This window comes from Danio rerio, chromosome 8 (assembly GCF_049306965.1).
Source record: "Danio rerio strain Tuebingen ecotype United States chromosome 8, GRCz12tu, whole genome shotgun sequence".
Lineage (NCBI taxonomy): Eukaryota > Metazoa > Chordata > Actinopteri > Cypriniformes > Danionidae > Danio > Danio rerio.
In genome coordinates this window covers 38,558,956-38,572,837 of record NC_133183.1, presented here as the reverse complement: position 1 = coordinate 38,572,837, position 13,882 = coordinate 38,558,956, and the positions used below count along the sequence as shown (strand labels likewise).

At 43.4% G+C, this 13,882-nt stretch overlaps 3 protein-coding genes across 7 annotated transcripts; all 3 read right to left on the bottom strand.

Moving 5' to 3' along the window:
- Window positions 1-1,254: 1,254 nt before the first annotated feature.
- Window positions 1,255-3,821, bottom strand: LOC141375536 (E3 ubiquitin-protein ligase RBBP6-like). 3 transcript variants are annotated; one of them, XM_073909930.1, is made up of 7 exons: window positions 2,684-3,301; window positions 2,394-2,490; window positions 2,215-2,290; window positions 1,987-2,075; window positions 1,850-1,910; window positions 1,608-1,747; window positions 1,255-1,512 (listed from the first exon to the last, which is right to left on the bottom strand). In XM_073909930.1, exons 1-7 carry the CDS (start codon window positions 2,841-2,843, stop codon window positions 1,338-1,340), a joined length of 798 nt encoding a protein of 265 aa, XP_073766031.1. In that variant the 5' UTR covers window positions 2,844-3,301; the 3' UTR covers window positions 1,255-1,337. The 3 variants fall into 3 exon arrangements, with proteins under 3 accessions (XP_073766031.1, XP_073766033.1, XP_073766032.1); XM_073909932.1 differs by having other exon boundaries at window positions 2,586-3,054; XM_073909931.1 differs by lacking the exon at window positions 1,850-1,910 and having other exon boundaries at window positions 2,684-3,821.
- A 2,114-nt stretch (window positions 3,822-5,935) lies between these two features.
- On the bottom strand, window positions 5,936-8,317 carry LOC141375535 (E3 ubiquitin-protein ligase RBBP6-like). 2 transcript variants are annotated; one of them, XM_073909928.1, is made up of 7 exons: window positions 7,367-8,299; window positions 7,077-7,173; window positions 6,898-6,973; window positions 6,670-6,758; window positions 6,533-6,593; window positions 6,291-6,430; window positions 5,936-6,195 (listed from the first exon to the last, which is right to left on the bottom strand). In XM_073909928.1, exons 1-7 carry the CDS (start codon window positions 7,524-7,526, stop codon window positions 6,021-6,023), a joined length of 798 nt encoding a protein of 265 aa, XP_073766029.1. In that variant the 5' UTR covers window positions 7,527-8,299; the 3' UTR covers window positions 5,936-6,020. The 2 variants fall into 2 exon arrangements, with proteins under 2 accessions (XP_073766029.1, XP_073766030.1); XM_073909929.1 differs by lacking the exon at window positions 6,533-6,593 and having other exon boundaries at window positions 7,367-8,317.
- Window positions 8,318-10,611: 2,294 nt separating this feature from the next.
- Window positions 10,612-13,649, bottom strand: LOC141375534 (E3 ubiquitin-protein ligase RBBP6-like). 2 transcript variants are annotated; one of them, XM_073909926.1, is made up of 7 exons: window positions 12,045-12,596; window positions 11,755-11,851; window positions 11,576-11,651; window positions 11,348-11,436; window positions 11,211-11,271; window positions 10,969-11,108; window positions 10,615-10,873 (listed from the first exon to the last, which is right to left on the bottom strand). In XM_073909926.1, exons 1-7 carry the CDS (start codon window positions 12,202-12,204, stop codon window positions 10,699-10,701), a joined length of 798 nt encoding a protein of 265 aa, XP_073766027.1. In that variant the 5' UTR covers window positions 12,205-12,596; the 3' UTR covers window positions 10,615-10,698. The 2 variants fall into 2 exon arrangements, with proteins under 2 accessions (XP_073766028.1, XP_073766027.1); XM_073909927.1 differs by lacking the exon at window positions 11,211-11,271 and having other exon boundaries at window positions 10,612-10,873; window positions 12,045-13,649.
- Between the last annotated feature and the right edge of the window lie 233 nt (window positions 13,650-13,882).

Below are 13,882 nucleotides of genomic sequence, written 5' to 3'. Positions count from 1 at the left end.
CACGGCCAAACATTGAAACTTTGGAGGGCATTGAGGGGAAAAAAAAGCACAATATCATCAAGGGGAATAAAAGGTTTGATCAAAGCGTGCGTTTACACACGTTCATTTAAATATGGACAAAACCAACATTGGGTTAATTTTGTTATTAGATTTAAAATGCACGGACCCTATTTGACCCAGTGTTCATATATACATATGTTTTTATGAATGAATATTTTTGCATATAAAAGATAATAAAAGACTGACTAGACAGATTAGATAGTTTAATAGACAGATTGACACGTGTAGTCATTCGTTCCTGTGTATTTGATGACTAGCTTCCAGCAGTATCTGGCTGCAGACTTGCATGCAATCTGAGACACAAAGCACTCAGCGGAGCTAGTGAGGTCACTGTGAGAGGCGGGGTTAGGGGTGCACACTCACTGACAGCCTAGATTTAGCCTGGTTTTAACCAAGCCGTCTATTAGACTTTTAACCCTTATGTATTGTTCATATTGTTCAAGTGGCTGTTTTTTGCCCCCAATGACCTCCATTATAACTAAACTTGTTTTAATTGCAAAGCCATGACACCAGATAGTAACTCATTCTTTATTGTTGGTGGTTTCCCTGTTGGGATGAGATAAAATGAGTCATTTTTACTTTTGATGGTCAGTTGGCACCTTTAAACACCCCAAAAAAATGCTTGCTGGGATGGTACCAAGAGGCTGTGCTCACTTCTGGACAGAGGGGGTGTAGACTTGCAGCTAGTGCCGATAAGTGGTGCAGACGCTGAGGCTGTTCTGTATGCGAGTGTTGAGGTTTTGAAACATCAGCTGACAACGTGTAGGTAGAGAGTAGCAGGTTCTGGGAGTAGATGAGCTTGTCACCGGTGTAGACTTTGACCGACTTGTGAAGTTACTCACAAGACCTCCGCTTATGGGACATTACCATTCAAATGAAACGTTTCCAGCAGAATATGACGCTTCAAAAAACTCCATCGGCACTGGTAACTATGAAAAACACGACTGAGCACTAATAGTGTACTCAACACTTTACACTGACATTTGAAGGATCACCTGACATTAAAGACTGAAGTAAGAACGCTGAAAAAAACCCATCAGATTTTAGCCCAGAAGAGTTTCTCTTTTCCTAAATTAAAGCAAAACTTCATGATATTGTGTTTATGAATTCATTCGTGTGTGTGTGTGTGTGTGTGTGTGTGTGTGTGTGTGTTGCACTGCTGGAGTGAAGGTTAACCAGTCCACACAGTTCATGCGGCTATAATCTTTATTATCTTTTATTAATAAACTATGTACAATATTTACACGTCGGCTCCAGGTCTCTTGGATGAAGGTCTCTCAGCGACGTGGTCTCTTCTGGTCGCCGCGCGTCTCTGGTGAAGATGGGGAGCGGGACCGTTTCCCTCCGGCGTCCCGGACCGAAGATGCCGCACCTGCTGAGGACGAGGAGGGCAAAGGCTCGGTCTGGCAGGAGAAGGACGGCCTCTTTCTCTTCTCAGCAGCATAGGCCTCACTGAACAGATCGAGCGCAAACACACACAAGCAGACATCATGTGAGATTTGGACAAACACTAGAACATGCGGCTATGCCAAGTACAGTTTACTCACGCGTCTATGATGGGAATGACGTATCGGCCGCTGCCGTCTATCATGACTCCCTTTCGGTCTGGGTCGTCCACCTCCAACAGGAAGCTGCGGGGAATCCCTGTGCTCTTCCGGATGCGCTTGTGCGGCGCGGAGCGGCTGCCCTGTGAATTGAGGAGTGACAGTCAAACTCTGAGCAAACAATCTGACTGATGAGGACAAGAGCTCAAGTTCACAGCAACCGTGAGCTTGGAAAACCCAGTTACCACATTAGTGGGGCAGTGCCTAATGTGGTGTCCCGGGATCCCAAGCAGCCTCATGGCCTCACTAGTGAACATCAGAACCATGAGAATCAGCTCAGACATCTCTCACAAAGCAAACCTGTCAGTGTCTGAACGCTCACCTGCTGGAGTAGTAGCACAGGCTGGACTGGTACATCACCGCTTTCAGCTTGTCCTCCTCTGACGCCTTTGCCTCAGCCAGATTCTCAGTCTGTTTCACAGGCATTTGCACATTTGAATCTTTTTCACCCTCAACCCTTCAAACAATCTCAAATCTCCCTAAGAAGCTGAGTGCGTGTGCGTATATTGTGTGCTTTACATTGCTATTGTGCTATTCATTTGTTCAATACCTTCAACAACTGCTCCAGTGAGAGGAGTGAAGGATCAGCTCTAGGTGAAGGTTCACGCCAGCGTCCAGCTTGATGTCTGCAAAACAAAGGAGCTTGTGTGACTAAAACACCAGGGACAGACCAGGAGTCTTCATATAACATCTAACAGAGGACGCGTGTGCTCATTTCACAGCACTTACCCAACAAATCTTCTGTTTGAGGACTTCAGTCCCGCCGCAGGGATCCGTCTGATGATGACCGACGTGTTTTTAGGGATGAGAGCATCATCTGTGTATTCTGACAGCAAAATAAAATCAGAATCAGCACATAATTATGGAGCACGGTATACTTTGAGAGCCATTAGCCTTTTAAAACAGCCAAAACATCCCTACATGTCAGCATCAGCACCACCTTACAGCTTCCAGAAGTGTCTGATGTAACGCATCTAATGTTAGCGTAGAACAGTTGAAGTGTCTTTTCCTCAACTCACCTTCATCAGTCTGGGCGTTGCTGATCTTCAGCTGGCAGAACTTCAGCCTCTTGCTCCTCATGATCTGCCGCTTCAGCTCCCCCGCGCTGATGTTGAGGCCTTCAAACTGGAGCGAGTCGTAGGTGAGTCGACTCTGGAACCTGTAGTGAACACAAGACATACTGAACACAAACACAAAGCACAGCGTAATAAAAAGGGTCAAACCTGAGTGATGGGAACAGCAGGCGATCAATCGACGTATCCAACGATCAATAATATCGATAATCTGGAAAAATTGTCACGGAGGACGCAGAGATCAGATGCCAATCGACACAGCGAGATTCAAACAACACCCACAGGACGGTTGTCATGGATGCTGATGATGAACACGTGACGCATGCGCTGTACAACTTCCGGCAATATTATCATTATTAATATTAATTTTATTGATAGTAGTAGTAAAATCATTGCGATAAGTATAATAAAATAAACAGCAGAACAGTTGGCCATCTCTGAATAATACACAGCGACGTTTCCCTGCACGAACGATTCAGGCCTTCGCCAAGAAGACTCGGGTGAGTCGATGATTCAGGGATTGATTCAACTGTCCGTTCATCCTATTGGCTTCTTTGGCTGAATGAATCGTTCAATGCTTTACTCAAATAAAGCGGCCTCTTGCTGCCACCTATTGGGGGTTTGCTTTTTTGTTTTCAAAAGTACTTTGACACTTTTTTAAAGGCACCTTTAAGTTCATTTGTGCACAAAAGCTCGTCTCTGTGCGTTCCAAATGGTTTGAAATTTCCTTAGCACATGGTTTTCTTGATGCGTTTGAAATTTTCAATGTAAATCCACTCGTACTTGCATTTGATCTTTATTATGCCTTAAAATCAAAACTATACTAAAGGTGTCTTATCCAAATGCAGATTTTCATTCAAAACGTTATGACAGAACCATATTACTTTACAGTGGCCCATGGATATATATATATATGTGTGTGTGTGTGTGTTGCTTGTTTCTTATTTACCCATGCAGTGACTTTTAGGCATAAATACTATGTAGGCTTGCTAAAGGGTTGCATGAGAAATGTCATCATCGTGAGAGCTTGACTTTTTTTTTGTCGCTGCCTTTAGTTGTGGTGAAATGAGATGCATCATGTCGTTTATCTGTTTGTGCAGTCTGTACCTTCATTTCTGAATCGTGTGGCATCGTACTTGAAGCCAAGTCATTTAGCCCAAGGCATAGTTGTCTTAGAATGAGTAGTTTGCTGATCAAATTCCACATTTTGATGAGGCAAAACACATCTTGGATGTTTTAATTACTATTTTAGGTGAAAAACAAAACAATGAGATTTGTGTAAAATCTAAAGTTAACCAAGTCCAGCCCGCCATCTTGTCCTGCCTCTCAGTTCTCTTAAGCCTTGGGCCGGCTCTGTGAAGTGGCCTCTTTTGGGCTCATCATTGAAGACCGGACGAGCTGCAACATTTCGTTCTGCCAGGTTCTGGGAGTAGATGAGCATGTCATCGCTCTAGACTATGGTCAACTTGTGAAGTTACTCATACACCTCCGCTCATGGCATATTACCATTAAAATGAAACTTTTCCAGCAGAATATGACGCTCTAAAAAAAAAAAACTCCATCGGCACTGGTAACTATGAAAAACACGACTGAGCACTAATGGTACACTCAACAATTTACACTGACATTTGAAGGATCACCTGACATTAAAGACTGACGTAAGAACGCTGGAGGAACATCAAATTTTAACACGGAAGAGTTTTTTTTGTCTCTCTCAAATTAAAGCAATATTTCTTAATCTTGTTGTTTTTTTTTTTTTTTTACTGTACAGTTGCCCCAGGTGTTTATCAGGTGTGATGCCTGCTCATCTGACCTTTGACCTCGGCACTCAACTGCTGCCAGTTTTCTTTCAATGCCATGAGATTTCTGAATTCTACATGCAGGAACCGATGCATTCCTTTTTTTTTTTTTAAACAAAACAGATATGGCAGACACGGCCAAACATTGAAACTTTGGAGGGCATTGAGGGGAAAAAAAAGCACAATATCATCAAGGGGAATAAAAGGTTTGATCAAAGCGTGCGTTTACACACGTTCATTTAAATATGGACAAAACCAACATTGGGTTAATTTTGTTATTAGATTTAAAATGCACGGACCCTATTTGACCCAGTGTTCATATATACATATGTTTTTATGAATGAATATTTTTGCATATAAAAGATAATAAAAGACTGACTAGACAGATTAGATAGTTTAATAGACAGATTGACACGTGTAGTCATTCGTTCCTGTGTATTTGATGACTAGCTTCCAGCAGTATCTGGCTGCAGACTTGCATGCAATCTGAGACACAAAGCACTCAGCGGAGCTAGTGAGGTCACTGTGAGAGGCGGGGTTAGGGGTGCACACTCACTGACAGCCTAGATTTAGCCTGGTTTTAACCAAGCCGTCTATTAGACTTTTAACCCTTATGTATTGTTCATATTGTTCAAGTGGCTGTTTTTTGCCCCCAATGACCTCCATTATAACTAAACTTGTTTTAATTGCAAAGCCATGACACCAGATAGTAACTCATTCTTTATTGTTGGTGGTTTCCCTGTTGGGATGAGATAAAATGAGTCATTTTTACTTTTGATGGTCAGTTGGCACCTTTAAACACCCCAAAAAAATGCTTGCTGGGATGGTACCAAGAGGCTGTGCTCACTTCTGGACAGAGGGGGTGTAGACTTGCAGCTAGTGCCGATAAGTGGTGCAGACGCTGAGGCTGTTCTGTATGCGAGTGTTGAGGTTTTGAAACATCAGCTGACAACGTGTAGGTAGAGAGTAGCAGGTTCTGGGAGTAGATGAGCTTGTCACCGGTGTAGACTTTGACCGACTTGTGAAGTTACTCACAAGACCTCCGCTTATGGGACATTACCATTCAAATGAAACGTTTCCAGCAGAATATGACGCTTCAAAAAACTCCATCGGCACTGGTAACTATGAAAAACACGACTGAGCACTAATAGTGTACTCAACACTTTACACTGACATTTGAAGGATCACCTGACATTAAAGACTGAAGTAAGAACGCTGAAAAAAACCCATCAGATTTTAGCCCAGAAGAGTTTCTCTTTTCCTAAATTAAAGCAAAACTTCATGATATTGTGTTTATGAATTCATTCGTGTGTGTGTGTGTGTGTGTGTGTGTGTGTGTGTGTGTGTGTATGTGTGTGTTGCACTGCTGGAGTGAAGGTTAACCAGTCCACACAGTTCATGCGGCTATAATCTTTATTATCTTTTATTAATAAACTATGTACAATATTTACACGTCGGCTCCAGGTCTCTTGGATGAAGGTCTCTCAGCGACGTGGTCTCTTCTGGTCGCCGCGCGTCTCTGGTGAAGATGGGGAGCGGGACCGTTTCCCTCCGGCGTCCCGGACCGAAGATGCCGCACCTGCTGAGGACGAGGAGGGCAAAGGCTCGGTCTGGCAGGAGAAGGACGGCCTCTTTCTCTTCTCAGCAGCATAGGCCTCACTGAACAGATCGAGCGCAAACACACACAAGCAGACATCATGTGAGATTTGGACAAACACTAGAACATGCGGCTATGCCAAGTACAGTTTACTCACGCGTCTATGATGGGAATGACGTATCGGCCGCTGCCGTCTATCATGACTCCCTTTCGGTCTGGGTCGTCCACCTCCAACAGGAAGCTGCGGGGAATCCCTGTGCTCTTCCGGATGCGCTTGTGCGGCGCGGAGCGGCTGCCCTGTGAATTGAGGAGTGACAGTCAAACTCTGAGCAAACAATCTGACTGATGAGGACAAGAGCTCAAGTTCACAGCAACCGTGAGCTTGGAAAACCCAGTTACCACATTAGTGGGGCAGTGCCTAATGTGGTGTCCCGGGATCCCAAGCAGCCTCATGGCCTCACTAGTGAACATCAGAACCATGAGAATCAGCTCAGACATCTCTCACAAAGCAAACCTGTCAGTGTCTGAACGCTCACCTGCTGGAGTAGTAGCACAGGCTGGACTGGTACATCACCGCTTTCAGCTTGTCCTCCTCTGACGCCTTTGCCTCAGCCAGATTCTCAGTCTGTTTCACAGGCATTTGCACATTTGAATCTTTTTCACCCTCAACCCTTCAAACAATCTCAAATCTCCCTAAGAAGCTGAGTGCGTGTGCGTATATTGTGTGCTTTACATTGCTATTGTGCTATTCATTTGTTCAATACCTTCAACAACTGCTCCAGTGAGAGGAGTGAAGGATCAGCTCTAGGTGAAGGTTCACGCCAGCGTCCAGCTTGATGTCTGCAAAACAAAGGAGCTTGTGTGACTAAAACACCAGGGACAGACCAGGAGTCTTCATATAACATCTAACAGAGGACGCGTGTGCTCATTTCACAGCACTTACCCAACAAATCTTCTGTTTGAGGACTTCAGTCCCGCCGCAGGGATCCGTCTGATGATGACCGACGTGTTTTTAGGGATGAGAGCATCATCTGTGTATTCTGACAGCAAAATAAAATCAGAATCAGCACATAATTATGGAGCACGGTATACTTTGAGAGCCATTAGCCTTTTAAAACAGCCAAAACATCCCTACATGTCAGCATCAGCACCACCTTACAGCTTCCAGAAGTGTCTGATGTAACGCATCTAATGTTAGCGTAGAACAGTTGAAGTGTCTTTTCCTCAACTCACCTTCATCAGTCTGGGCGTTGCTGATCTTCAGCTGGCAGAACTTCAGCCTCTTGCTCCTCATGATCTGCCGCTTCAGCTCCCCCGCGCTGATGTTGAGGCCTTCAAACTGGAGCGAGTCGTAGGTGAGTCGACTCTGGAACCTGTAGTGAACACAAGACATACTGAACACAAACACAAAGCACAGCGTAATAAAAAGGGTCAAACCTGAGTGATGGGAACAGCAGGCGATCAATCGACGTATCCAACGATCAATAATATCGATAATCTGGAAAAATTGTCACGGAGGACGCAGAGATCAGATGCCAATCGACACAGCGAGATTCAAACAACAGCCACAGGACGGTTGTCATGGATGCTGATGATGAACACGTGACGCATGCGCTGTACAACTTCCGGCAATATTATCATTATTAATATTAATTTTATTGATAGTAGTAGTAAAATCATTGCGATAAGTATAATAAAATAAACAGCAGAACAGTTGGCCATCTCTGAATAATACACAGCGACGTTTCCCTGCACGAACGATTCAGGCCTTCGCCAAGAAGACTCGGGTGAGTCGATGATTCAGGGATTGATTCAACTGTCCGTTCATCCTATTGGCTTCTTTGGCTGAATGAATCGTTCAATGCTTTACTCAAATAAAGCGGCCTCTTGCTGCCACCTATTGGGGGTTTGCTTTTTTGTTTTCAAAAGTACTTTGACACTTTTTTAAAGGCACCTTTAAGTTCATTTTTGCACAAAAGCTCGTCTCTGTGCGTTCCAAATGGTTTGAAATTTCCTTAGCACATGGTTTTCTTGATGCGTTTGAAATTTTCAATGTAAATCCACTCGTACTTGCATTTGATCTTTATTATGCCTTAAAATCAAAACTATACTAAAGGTGTCTTATCCAAATGCAGATTTTCATTCAAAACGTTATGACAGAACCATATTACTTTACAGTGGCCCATGGATATATATATATATGTGTGTGTGTGTGTGTTGCTTGTTTCTTATTTACCCATGCAGTGACTTTTAGGCATAAATACTATGTAGGCTTGCTAAAGGGTTGCATGAGAAATGTCATCATCGTGAGAGCTTGACTTTTTTTTTGTCGCTGCCTTTAGTTGTGGTGAAATGAGATGCATCATGTCGTTTATCTGTTTGTGCAGTCTGTACCTTCATTTCTGAATCGTGTGGCATCGTACTTGAAGCCAAGTCATTTAGCCCAAGGCATAGTTGTCTTAGAATGAGTAGTTTGCTGATCAAATTCCACATTTTGATGAGGCAAAACACATCTTGGATGTTTTAATTACTATTTTAGGTGAAAAACAAAACAATGAGATTTGTGTAAAATCTAAAGTTAACCAAGTCCAGCCCGCCATCTTGTCCTGCCTCTCAGTTCTCTTAAGCCTTGGGCCGGCTCTGTGAAGTGGCCTCTTTTGGGCTCATCATTGAAGACCGGACGAGCTGCAACATTTCGTTCTGCCAGGTTCTGGGAGTAGATGAGCATGTCATCGCTCTAGACTATGGTCAACTTGTGAAGTTACTCATACACCTCCGCTCATGGCATATTACCATTAAAATGAAACTTTTCCAGCAGAATATGACGCTCTAAAAAAAAAAACTCCATCGGCACTGGTAACTATGAAAAACACGACTGAGCACTAATGGTACACTCAACAATTTACACTGACATTTGAAGGATCACCTGACATTAAAGACTGACGTAAGAACGCTGGAGGAACATCAAATTTTAACACGGAAGAGTTTTTTTTGTCTCTCTCAAATTAAAGCAATATTTCTTAATCTTGTTGTTTTTTTTTTTTTTTACTGTACAGTTGCCCCAGGTGTTTATCAGGTGTGATGCCTGCTCATCTGACCTTTGACCTCGGCACTCAACTGCTGCCAGTTTTCTTTCAATGCCATGAGATTTCTGAATTCTACATGCAGGAACCGATGCATTCCTTTTTTTTTTTTTAAACAAAACAGATATGGCAGACACGGCCAAACATTGAAACTTTGGAGGGCATTGAGGGGAAAAAAAAGCACAATATCATCAAGGGGAATAAAAGGTTTGATCAAAGCGTGCGTTTACACACGTTCATTTAAATATGGACAAAACCAACATTGGGTTAATTTTGTTATTAGATTTAAAATGCACGGACCCTATTTGACCCAGTGTTCATATATACATATGTTTTTATGAATGAATATTTTTGCATATAAAAGATAATAAAAGACTGACTAGACAGATTAGATAGTTTAATAGACAGATTGACACGTGTAGTCATTCGTTCCTGTGTATTTGATGACTAGCTTCCAGCAGTATCTGGCTGCAGACTTGCATGCAATCTGAGACACAAAGCACTCAGCGGAGCTAGTGAGGTCACTGTGAGAGGCGGGGTTAGGGGTGCACACTCACTGACAGCCTAGATTTAGCCTGGTTTTAACCAAGCCGTCTATTAGACTTTTAACCCTTATGTATTGTTCATATTGTTCAAGTGGCTGTTTTTTGCCCCCAATGACCTCCATTATAACTAAACTTGTTTTAATTGCAAAGCCATGACACCAGATAGTAACTCATTCTTTATTGTTGGTGGTTTCCCTGTTGGGATGAGATAAAATGAGTCATTTTTACTTTTGATGGTCAGTTGGCACCTTTAAACACCCCAAAAAAATGCTTGCTGGGATGGTACCAAGAGGCTGTGCTCACTTCTGGACAGAGGGGGTGTAGACTTGCAGCTAGTGCCGATAAGTGGTGCAGACGCTGAGGCTGTTCTGTATGCGAGTGTTGAGGTTTTGAAACATCAGCTGACAACGTGTAGGTAGAGAGTAGCAGGTTCTGGGAGTAGATGAGCTTGTCACCGGTGTAGACTTTGACCGACTTGTGAAGTTACTCACAAGACCTCCGCTTATGGGACATTACCATTCAAATGAAACGTTTCCAGCAGAATATGACGCTTCAAAAAACTCCATCGGCACTGGTAACTATGAAAAACACGACTGAGCACTAATAGTGTACTCAACACTTTACACTGACATTTGAAGGATCACCTGACATTAAAGACTGAAGTAAGAACGCTGAAAAAACCCATCAGATTTTAGCCCAGAAGAGTTTCTCTTTTCCTAAATTAAAGCAAAACTTCATGATATTGTGTTTATGAATTCATTCGTGTGTGTGTGTGTGTGTGTGTGTGTGTGTGTGTGTGTGTATGTGTGTGTTGCACTGCTGGAGTGAAGGTTAACCAGTCCACACAGTTCATGCGGCTATAATCTTTATTATCTTTTATTAATAAACTATGTACAATATTTACACGTCGGCTCCAGGTCTCTTGGATGAAGGTCTCTCAGCGACGTGGTCTCTTCTGGTCGCCGCGCGTCTCTGGTGAAGATGGGGAGCGGGACCGTTTCCCTCCGGCGTCCCGGACCGAAGATGCCGCACCTGCTGAGGACGAGGAGGGCAAAGGCTCGGTCTGGCAGGAGAAGGACGGCCTCTTTCTCTTCTCAGCAGCATAGGCCTCACTGAACAGATCGAGCGCAAACACACACAAGCAGACATCATGTGAGATTTGGACAAACACTAGAACATGCGGCTATGCCAAGTACAGTTTACTCACGCGTCTATGATGGGAATGACGTATCGGCCGCTGCCGTCTATCATGACTCCCTTTCGGTCTGGGTCGTCCACCTCCAACAGGAAGCTGCGGGGAATCCCTGTGCTCTTCCGGATGCGCTTGTGGGGCGCGGAGCGGCTGCCCTGTGAATTGAGGAGTGACAGTCAAACTCGGAGCAAACAATCTGACTGATGAGGACAAGAGCTCAAGTTCACAGCAACCGTGAGCTTGGAAAACCCAGTTACCACATTAGTGGGGCAGTGCCTAATGTGGTGTCCCGGGATCCCAAGCAGCCTCATGGCCTCACTAGTGAACATCAGAACCATGAGAATCAGCTCAGACATCTCTCACAAAGCAAACCTGTCAGTGTCTGAACGCTCACCTGCTGGAGTAGTAGCACAGGCTGGACTGGTACATCACCGCTTTCAGCTTGTCCTCCTCTGACGCCTTTGCCTCAGCCAGATTCTCAGTCTGTTTCACAGGCATTTGCACATTTGAATCTTTTTCACCCTCAACCCTTCAAACAATCTCAAATCTCCCTAAGAAGCTGAGTGCGTGTGCGTATATTGTGTGCTTTACATTGCTATTGTGCTATTCATTTGTTCAATACCTTCAACAACTGCTCCAGTGAGAGGAGTGAAGGATCAGCTCTAGGTGAAGGTTCACGCCAGCGTCCAGCTTGATGTCTGCAAAACAAAGGAGCTTGTGTGACTAAAACACCAGGGACAGACCAGGAGTCTTCATATAACATCTAACAGAGGACGCGTGTGCTCATTTCACAGCACTCACCCAACAAATCTTCTGTTTGAGGACTTCAGTCCCGCCGCAGGGATCCGTCTGATGATGACCGACGTGTTTTTAGGGATGAGAGCATCATCTGTGTATTCTGACAGCAAAATAAAATCAGAATCAGCACATAATTATGGAGCACGGTATACTTTGAGAGCCATTAGCCTTTTAAAACAGCCAAAACATCCCTACATGTCAGCATCAGCACCACCTTACAGCTTCCAGAAGTGTCTGATGTAACGCATCTAATGTTAGCGTAGAACAGTTGAAGTGTCTTTTCCTCAACTCACCTTCATCAGTCTGGGCGTTGCTGATCTTCAGCTGGCAGAACTTCAGCCTCTTGCTCCTCATGATCTGCCGCTTCAGCTCCCCCGCGCTGATGTTGAGGCCTTCAAACTGGAGCGAGTCGTAGGTGAGTCGACTCTGGAACCTGTAGTGAACACAAGACATACTGAACACAAACACAAAGCACAGCGTAATAAAAAGGGTCAAACCTGAGTGATGGGAACAGCAGGCGATCAATCGACGTATCCAACGATCAATAATATCGATAATCTGGAAAAATTGTCACGGAGGACGCAGAGATCAGATGCCAATCGACACAGCGAGATTCAAACAACAGCCACAGGACGGTTGTCATGGATGCTGATGATGAACACGTGACGCATGCGCTGTACAACTTCCGGCAATATTATCATTATTAATATTAATTTTATTGATAGTAGTAGTAAAATCATTGCGATAAGTATAATAAAATAAACAGCAGAACAGTTGGCCATCTCTGAATAATACACAGCGACGTTTCCCTGCACGAACGATTCAGGCCTTCGCCAAGAAGACTCGGGTGAGTCGATGATTCAGGGATTGATTCAACTGTCCGTTCATCCTATTGGCTTCTTTGGCTGAATGAATCGTTCAATGCTTTACTCAAATAAAGCGGCCTCTTGCTGCCACCTATTGGGGGTTTGCTTTTTTGTTTTCAAAAGTACTTTGACACTTTTTTAAAGGCACCTTTAAGTTCATTTTTGCACAAAAGCTCGTCTCTGTGCGTTCCAAATGGTTTGAAATTTCCTTAGCACATGGTTTTCTTGATGCGTTTGAAATTTTCAATGTAAATCCACTCGTACTTGCATTTGATCTTTATTATGCCTTAAAATCAAAACTATACTAAAGGTGTCTTATCCAAATGCAGATTTTCATTCAAAACGTTATGACAGAACCATATTACTTTACAGTGGCCCATGGATATATATATATATATATATATATATATATATATGTGTGTGTGTGTGTTGCTTGTTTCTTATTTACCCATGCAGTGACTTTTAGGCATAAATACTATGTAGGCTTGCTAAAGGGTTGCATGAGAAATGTCATCATCGTGAGAGCTTGACTTTTTTTTTGTCGCTGCCTTTAGTTGTGGTGAAATGAGATGCATCATGTCGTTTATCTGTTTGTGCAGTCTGTACCTTCATTTCTGAATCGTGTGGCATCGTACTTGAAGCCAAGTCATTTAGCCCAAGGCATAGTTGTCTTAGAATGAGTAGTTTGCTGATCAAATTCCACATTTTGATGAGGCAAAACACATCTTGGATGTTTTAATTACTATTTTAGGTGAAAAACAAAACAATGAGATTTGTGTAAAATCTAAAGTTAACCAAGTCCAGCCCGCCATCTTGTCCTGCCTCTCAGTTCTCTTAAGCCTTGGGCCGGCTCTGTGAAGTGGCCTCTTTTGGGCTCATCATTGAAGACCGGACGAGCTGCAACATTTCGTTCTGCCAGGTTCTGGGAGTAGATGAGCATGTCATCGCTCTAGACTATGGTCAACTTGTGAAGTTACTCATACACCTCCGCTCATGGCATATTACCATTAAAATGAAACTTTTCCAGCAGAATATGACGCTCTAAAAAAAAAACTCCATCGGCACTGGTAACTATGAAAAACACGACTGAGCACTAATAGTGTACTCAACACTTTACACTGACATTTGAAGGATCACCTGACATTAAAGACTGAAGTAAGAACGCTGAAAAAAACCCATCAGATTTTAGCCCAGAAGAGTTTCTCTTTTCCTAAATTAAAGCAAAACTTCATGATATTGTGTTTATGAATTCATTCGTGTGTGTG

Bases quoted from the DNA above. Each gene is read 5' to 3' on its own strand.
- LOC141375536 (XM_073909930.1), bottom strand. From the start codon at position 2,843: ATGTCTTGTGTTCACTACAGGTTCCAGAGTCGACTCACCTACGACTCG. The intron at 1,748-1,849 runs GTAACTGGGTTT...CTCAATTCACAG, and splicing joins GGCACTGCCCCACTAATGTG to GGCAGCCGCTCCGCGCCGCA. The intron at 1,513-1,607 runs GTGAGTAAACTG...CGATCTGTTCAG, and splicing joins GTCATTCCCATCATAGACGC to TGAGGCCTATGCTGCTGAGA.
- LOC141375534 (XM_073909926.1), bottom strand. From the start codon at position 12,204: ATGTCTTGTGTTCACTACAGGTTCCAGAGTCGACTCACCTACGACTCG. The intron at 11,852-12,044 runs GTGAGTTGAGGA...TTTTGCTGTCAG, and splicing joins CAACGCCCAGACTGATGAAG to AATACACAGATGATGCTCTC. The intron at 11,652-11,754 runs GTGAGTGCTGTG...TTTGTTTTGCAG, and splicing joins TCAAACAGAAGATTTGTTGG to ACATCAAGCTGGACGCTGGC.
- LOC141375535 (XM_073909928.1), bottom strand. From the start codon at position 7,526: ATGTCTTGTGTTCACTACAGGTTCCAGAGTCGACTCACCTACGACTCG. The intron at 6,974-7,076 runs GTAAGTGCTGTG...TTTGTTTTGCAG, and splicing joins TCAAACAGAAGATTTGTTGG to ACATCAAGCTGGACGCTGGC. The intron at 6,196-6,290 runs GTGAGTAAACTG...CGATCTGTTCAG, and splicing joins GTCATTCCCATCATAGACGC to TGAGGCCTATGCTGCTGAGA.